Source organism: Epinephelus fuscoguttatus, linkage group LG1, assembly GCF_011397635.1.
Source record: "Epinephelus fuscoguttatus linkage group LG1, E.fuscoguttatus.final_Chr_v1".
In the NCBI taxonomy this organism is placed as follows: Eukaryota; Metazoa; Chordata; class Actinopteri; order Perciformes; family Serranidae; genus Epinephelus; species Epinephelus fuscoguttatus.
The window spans coordinates 443,113-450,777 of record NC_064752.1 but is presented as its reverse complement, the minus strand read 5'-3'; the positions used below and the strand labels follow the sequence as shown (position 1 = coordinate 450,777).

The window sequence follows — 7,665 nt, the reverse complement described above, 5'->3', positions numbered from 1 at the left end:
TTAATTAATGTCACCTGTGCAGGTGCGCTTCCTGTGTGTGTCTCCTGCACAGAGAAACAGGTCGGAGAAAAGGTTTTTGCATCAATGCTCAGATGACGGCAGAGACGCTGTTGGTGTGTATATGTGTGTGTTTGACAGTCGCACAAACCGCAAGATGAATTAGTGAGACGGCGCTGTGTGTAGATGTGGTAATTAATTTCATCACGTAATGCAGTAATGTGTTGTCAGTCTGATAAAGTAGAGGAGTAATTTGATTTTATTGATGGGCTTTATGATTATTAGTTGTCAATACTGATTGATTATGTTTGGAACTAAAAGCCAGAGAAAAAGATTATTTTACAATGATTACAAATATTATTTCAAACAAGGCATTCATATTTAAAATAATGCAACAAATACATGTAATACACATTTGGCACAGCATGATATTGATTATATTAACAAGCCTGTTCCACATGAAAATATGGTGTTTTGATTTGATTAGAAGGATTTTGTGAAGTCCTGCCTAAGATGAGAAGTCTAAATATGAAATATTATCCACACAGGTCTCCTCTCCTCCAGAACAAACACACCACGTGACAAAGCAGTCACACAATCTGCTGATTAAAAATGAGTCTCTTCACTAAAAAGAGGAATGCTGCAAAGCAGGGATGGCAGTAAGACTGCCCAGATTAATGAATGAAGTTCATCTGTGAATGTGTGAACTGTGTCAAGAAAATATGAACAAGTTAATTACTTTGATTCCACTGCACTGTAACTCTTATCTGACTTATTCAGGTTTATTTTTAATTTAACTCATTTTAATTCAGATTTAAATGTTTTTTTTTAATAACTTGTTGCTCTATTTTGCTTTCACAAAGTGTCTGTTGGTATCCATGGTTACATCTGCTTCCTTCTTCCGGGAGAGTGGTGAGGGTGTGCCATGTTTTGACTTCTCTATTTTACACTTCCCCTTCATCAGGAGTGATGTGGGCCTCGGTGTTGCGTCGATAAGAAGACACCCGACTGTTTGCAACAACAATGAATCCAAAGATCAGATAGACAGTCATGAAGCTTCAGCTGGACCTGCTGTGTTTTTGCCTGCTGTGTTTCACTGGAAAAACTCTTTGTGATGAAAAAGGTAAGAACCATTAACTTTGTAGTTTATGAAGGCACAAGTTTGTTTGACAGGAAGTCGGGCTCAGCACTTCATGTAGGCCTTGGTTAGTTTGTTGGCTCTGTGGCCTAAAGAAACTGAAGAGTGTTCAGAGCAGTGTGTAGAGTAGCATAGCTCACAAACTCAAGACAGTCGTTCATTTTGTGTTAAAAGCACCACATTCAGGAGGCCTACATATTTAAATTAATGTATTTAAAAGGAATCTGGAAATTGAACATCGCATTACAGTCACATTAGCATTAGCATTCTGATGACTGTGGCAAAATCCAATTTGGCTGCCGACTGTAACCATTTCAGCTCTAACATTTGAACTAGATGAGCCACAAATGCAAAGTTGGTGTTTATCTGATGTTTTCTGCCCATGAGAAACACATAGGAGTGCTAATTTAATGATTGGATGCATCTGGACCCCTAATTTGCATATTCCCAAGATGGTGGCAAATTAAAATAAGTGTTGTTGTTTTTAACAAACTTGGTGTTACATATGTTTAAGCATTAGAAACACATTAGAACATGCAGATTCAGTATTTATTGCTAAATCATATTATGTTTTATTTCTGTCCTCTAATTTGCATATTACCAATATGGCCGCCATCCCAAAAAATTAATTTACACACTCATTTTCACCCAGATTGAGTTGTAAGGATCAGCTGTTTCCATGTTGTGATCCTATGTCCAGAGTGATATTGTTTGTCCACCATGTCCACAATCAAGTTCATATGAATCCTGGGTGATACTCCTCTAACCATGAGCACGCATTTGCCGTTTACCGTCGTTTAATCAAGGCGGAGGCGGGCGGTTGGAGGTCTGAGGCTTCCAGAGAGGAGAGAGGTAGAAACAAACAGCCAATGTGTGTCTGTGTGTGTTATGTTCAGGTGTTGTCACGTAAATAACAGTGCCCAAGCAATAAATTCCGCCCAGTGAGAGGCTGATCTACGCAGCGAACTTCCGCCCACTCAGACTAGACCACCTTTTAAGGTCTTCCTTTATGGAATGTCCCAGAGGATGAGCCTTTATTTCAAACACTTTGCTGATAGGGGTTCTGATTTTAATGCCCCAATACCTCATCCCTTCTCTTTTCCATATGAAAGGAGCTGGACCCAGATCTGTGATGTGTGTAAACTGATTTAAAGGGATGGTTTCACTTTTGTATTTTATTTATTTATTTTATATCCTGACAAATTGCCAAATGTTTTTATTGTTTGTAATACTTTTGGGATTGAGCATGATGGCTTAGACAATGTCAACAGAATATCATGTGCGCACATATTAAGTTTAAAATCATAATCACCAACTGAGACACCTGCTGTAATATATCTATCCAACCTTACTGCACAAGCTAGAGGCTCTAGTGCCAGGATAAATAATAGTGGGGAAAGAGGACAACCTTGTCTAGTAGAGCAATAAAGCTGAAGTGGTATTGAAATGATATTATTACTCTTAACTGCCGAAACAGGTTCATGATACAGAGCTCTAATCCACTGTAAACATCTAGGACCAAAACCATATCTAGACAAAGTATAAAACAAATACTGCCACTCTATACGGTCAAATGCTTTCTCCACATCCAATGATACTGCTACCACTGGATGTTGGAGAGAGCTGGCCACTTGCACAACTTGCTTAAGCCTCCTCATATTGTTGGATAATAACCGCCCAGGGATAAAACCAACCTGATCCAGCTGAATTAAAGTGGGCACAATTTTTTCTAATCTTTTTGCTAGTATCTTTGCAAGCAATTTATAATCATTATTAAGTAAACTTAAAGGCCTATAATTGTTTATGTCAAGGTGTTTTTTTCCAGGTTTGGGCAACAATGATATTATGGCTGTCTGCATTGATTGTGGCATAAATTGCTTCTGTATAATATCATTATATAAGTTCACCAACAGTGGTGTGATCTCTCTCAAGAAACATTTTAAAAATGCTGTGGTGTAACCGTCTCCACCAGGTGCCTTACCATTTGACAGACCTTTAATATTATTCAAAATTTCAACCGCTGAGATCAGGGCATCAAGTGTTAATAATAATAATAATAATAATAATAATAATAATAATAATTTCTCTTTCTTCTGTAACTTCTCTGTGCTTATATGATGAAAAACTAATGATCCATCCCCTACATGTTGCCTTAAAGGCCTCCCACACTGTCTGTATGGAGATGTCAGGAGTTATATTTAATTCAATGAATTCTTTTATAAATTAATGAGTAAAATCCATTAATGTGCTGAGCCACGCCCTCTCTAAAGGTAATTGGTCAATATCATCATAAAGCAATGACATATCAAAAAGCTGTTGATGACTATTGATAAACTTCCTCCCATGATGTCAAAAATTTGTTTTTCAGAAAATTCAATATGGCGGAAAACCTTAATGGTTCCTAAGACTTGTAGAGCACATTCAGTTGGACGTGTGTGTCGAACTTCAAGTCAATCAAACAAAGCAAAATTTCTTTGACCCTTCGGGCTTGAACCCCTAATGAAAAGAAATGTTAGTTTTAGGACAACAGAGGGCGCCACAGTAACCTCTCAAAAACCTCTCAGGTCAAGAAAATAATTCTGGTGACACATGTTGCAAACATATGATGTTTTTATGTTCCAGGACCAGCGGCCATCAAAGTGTTGGTGTCAGAAGGGAGTGATGTCACATTACCCTGTTCCCTCAGCACCAAGGAGAACATCGAGCAGAAACTCTTTGTCTGGATGAAAGATGATGGTATGATGGGGGTGTTCATGTATGATGAAGGCCTCCATTACAACAATGGTGGTTCAGGTCAAGATGAGCAGTTCAAAGGTCGAGTCTTTCATTTCCAAGATGAGCTGAAACACGGCAACGCCTCCATCATCATCAGAAATACAAAGATGGCTGACAGTGGAGACTACACCTGCTTTTTTCCACTTCTTCAGACGCCTCAAATATTCCACATTGATCTTGTTGTTGGTGAGTGTTTCTAAATACGAGCAGAGAGGGAGTGAACACAAAAAGCACATTATTACATTTCTGATCATGTAATTGTTCTTTCTAACTTATTCTTTATAATGTGTTGACAGTTTCATCTCCAAAGCCATCTGTCACAGTCCTCAATGTCAAACTTGATTGGATGCAGCTGCAGTGTGTTGTTCGAGGTGCTTCTCCAAAATCTAAAGTAGAGTGGAAGGACAGTGATGGAAACATCCTTCCTGCTGAGGAGACACAGGTCACAGACAGAGGAGGCAGCTATGACATCATCCTCCAAACTTCTGTGACCAAGACCGACCGCTATCACTGTGTGGTCACACAGGAGGAAATCAACCATCAGATTCATACAGAGATACCTGTGTATATCATTGGTAAGTTTCCTCCTTGAGGTGCTCATGTGTTGTACTTTTAGTTTTGATAGATTTTAGCAGCACATTGAACTGTTCTCTACGTTTAGTCAATGATCAATCTGCTGTACATGATACACAGTTACATTTTGAGTGTTACATCAGCTTTTTGTTTTATTCAATGCATGAATAAATTGTGCAAGGAGCAGCTTCTGGTGTGCGGACTTCATCTTTTTCTTTCATACTTACCTTTTGGTCCAGCACCTAGCATAAAAATTTTTTTGGGTATGTGCGTGCTACTTTTTACCTGACATCAGCTTTTTGTCATGTGTTTCAGACGAAACCTGGAGCAATGGTAATGTTGCATGCCTTGTTGCTGGAGTAATTTTAGTCCTTCTTTGGGGTTGTTACAGTTTGTTTTTGTGCCATCACAGGTGTAGAGGTAAGTTTTAATAATATATCCTATCAACATATCTGTCAGAGTCTTTACAGTTGTGTTTGTCTCTTCAGATATGAACCAGTCTGTTTTATACAAAACTCACTGAGACTACATTAATATATGAGTCCTCTGGTTCTAATAATGAATAAATAAAAATAAATACAACAAAGTTGTGAATATAATACAAGAGTCTGTTTTTCCGAATCAGTGCGCACGTTACAGCAGAGGGCCTCGTTTCTGTTTTCAGACAGTTTATCGTTAAAGTTACGAGATCCAATTAGGGTCCTACATCAAATATAAATGAATCATTTTATATTACATTTTAAAAACTAATTAAAGAAGATGCAAATGACATTTCCTCTTAACTCCTTAGAGAGACAGCAACAGAAATTTGAACATCTGATGAACAGTAATGTTCAGCACATTGCTGGCTGTGGTACGAGGACTCAGACTGAACCTGAGGGTCTTCAGTCATGTTCTGGTACAGTATACACAGTATGGGGTCAGGACCTGCAGTGCAACCAGGCTGACACATGAAGTGTCCTAAAAGTAGTCAATGAAACTTTAAAATCAGTTCTACTACTAATACTGAGCATTTATAGTCGACCACAAAACTGCCCTGAACTTATGAGCTAACTAACAAATACACATCACTGCACCTTTCAAGAGAATCAATCTGCACATTAACTATATTTCCAAACAGACACTGATGAATAATACGTTTGAAAATATATGTCTGAGGGGTGACTGCCTGAGTCGGATCAAGAAAGTTCAAAATATCTTTAATACATTTTTGTTTTATGTTTCTGCAGGGTCAGAGGGTTCAGAGACTGCAGAGAGAGAGGAGGAGCAGCAGCCACTGAATACGGGTGCACATGACTCACAGGCAACAGCACCCCCCGATTCAATGTTGTAGAGGAGTGTGTGTGTGTGTGTGTGTGTGTGTGTGTGTGTGTGTGTGTGTGTGTTGGGGGGGTAGTTGCGTGTGCGTCGCAGCTGACAAGCAGGTATTGTATAGCACTTTACAAAACACAGTTACAAAGGGCTCTATGAGACAAATAAGATAGTATACACTATCAAGATAAAAAAAAAGTTGAACAAAACCTCAGACCAGATACATCAGAGTGTGTATGAATGAATAAATAATGAAATAGATGAAAGAAGGATAGAAACTAGACAAACAACAGATTTAGTGTAAAAAGCCTTCTAGTAAAGTGTGTTTTGAGGAGTGTTTTGAACGAAGACACTGAGTTTGCTAACCTAAGTTCCTCAGGTTAGGAGCTCCCCAGCTGTGGGGCTTTAACAGAAAATGCCCCGTTTCCTTTTGGAACAACACGAGCTGTGGGAACAGTTAGGAAGGTCCTACCTGAGGAGCGCAGGCAGCGGCTAGGCTCATAGGGCGTAAGTAAATCTATACTGTATGTTGGAGCGAGGCCATGTAGGGCTTTAAAGGGAATTAGTAAGAGTTCAAAATGATTCTATACTTAACAGGTAGCCTGTGTAGCGTTGCAAGGAGGGGAGTTATGTAGTTTTGTCTCTTTGAATCAGTCAAAAGTCTGGCAGCCGAGTTTTGAACGAGTGAGTTGGAGACAGGAAATGGCCTTTTGGCTGAGCCCTGAGCACAGGGAATTACAGTGATCCAGACGTAATGAGATAAAAGCATGAATGACTTTTTCAAGGTCTGTAAATAAAACTTGTGTTCTGGTCTTCACTATGCTTTCATCCTGTGACATTATACGTTTATTTCTTGAATAATAATTTAAACTTTAAAAATAATTTAATTTTCACTGAAATGCTGAGATATAGGCCTGCTGTAAATTTAAAAAAAGTTTTCTTACACCTGTTGAAATCAAGAAGGCCTCCATAATTCTACCTTATTGCTATGGGCTACTTCATTTGCACTTTTCTAAGTTTTAATGTTTGTCTCAATATTATATTAGTATTAAGAAACCTGTTTTTATATTTCGTACCTTTACGCATGTTTGCTCATGTCTGTGCACTTTGTTGTGTTCATGTGTCAGAGTGGTATCAATGTTCTCATTTAACTAACAGAGTGAATATGCTTATTTTTTAAAATGTTGAACTTTTCCTTACATACAACAAGCCAGAGTGTGTAGAGTCACTTTCAAACTGTTTATGGTGTAAATGTTGTCATACACTTGTATCCTGCTATTATGTGATTTCTGTCAGTTCTGTTTATCTGTTTAAATGTTACTATTCTACTGAATAAAACATGCTGACATTATGATTTGTGGTGTGACTGTTTGTTCAGCTTGTGGTCAGTTTCTCAGACAGACGCCACCTGCAACACCTGTTTCTGTAGATGACACTTTGAACACACAACACTGTTTAACTGTTAAATGTTTTCCTCCATTTAAATAAAGTAAATCATTTCAGAGGCAAGTCGTACACACGCCCTCTGCTGACTAATTTCTATCTTCACTGTATTAAACACACACACACACACACACACACACACACACACACACACACACACACACACATTTTCCCATGGACTTCCTGACAGTGTAGTTTATGGCACAAACCTGAGTTGTTTCTTCTGTGTGATTCATCTTCAAACATTTCAGGTCTTTTTTCTATGAATAAGACTGCATTAGGAAACAGACTCTATTTCTCTGGAGACACACATCACTGGAGTTTACAGATATTTGGGACTGTGAAGGCAGATAACATCACTGTTCTAACTAAACTGCTAACAGCTGATATTCAGCACGAATATTCTCAAAAGAAAACCAGGATTAAAT

At 38.4% G+C, this 7,665-nt stretch overlaps 1 protein-coding gene across 2 annotated transcripts; it reads left to right on the top strand.

The window, feature by feature from the left end:
- The first annotated feature begins 957 nt into the window (after positions 1 to 957).
- Positions 958 to 7,145, top strand: LOC125894933 (CD276 antigen-like). Of its 2 annotated transcripts, XM_049586641.1 has the most exons (6): positions 958 to 1,120; positions 3,758 to 4,096; positions 4,207 to 4,485; positions 4,799 to 4,903; positions 5,274 to 5,381; positions 5,713 to 7,145. In XM_049586641.1, the coding sequence occupies exons 1-6, from the start codon at positions 1,048 to 1,050 to the stop codon at positions 5,814 to 5,816; spliced, it is 1,008 nt and encodes a 335-aa protein (XP_049442598.1). In that variant the 5' UTR covers positions 958 to 1,047; the 3' UTR covers positions 5,817 to 7,145. The 2 variants fall into 2 exon arrangements, with proteins under 2 accessions (XP_049442598.1, XP_049442607.1); XM_049586650.1 differs by lacking the exon at positions 5,274 to 5,381.
- Positions 7,146 to 7,665: the final 520 nt, after the last annotated feature.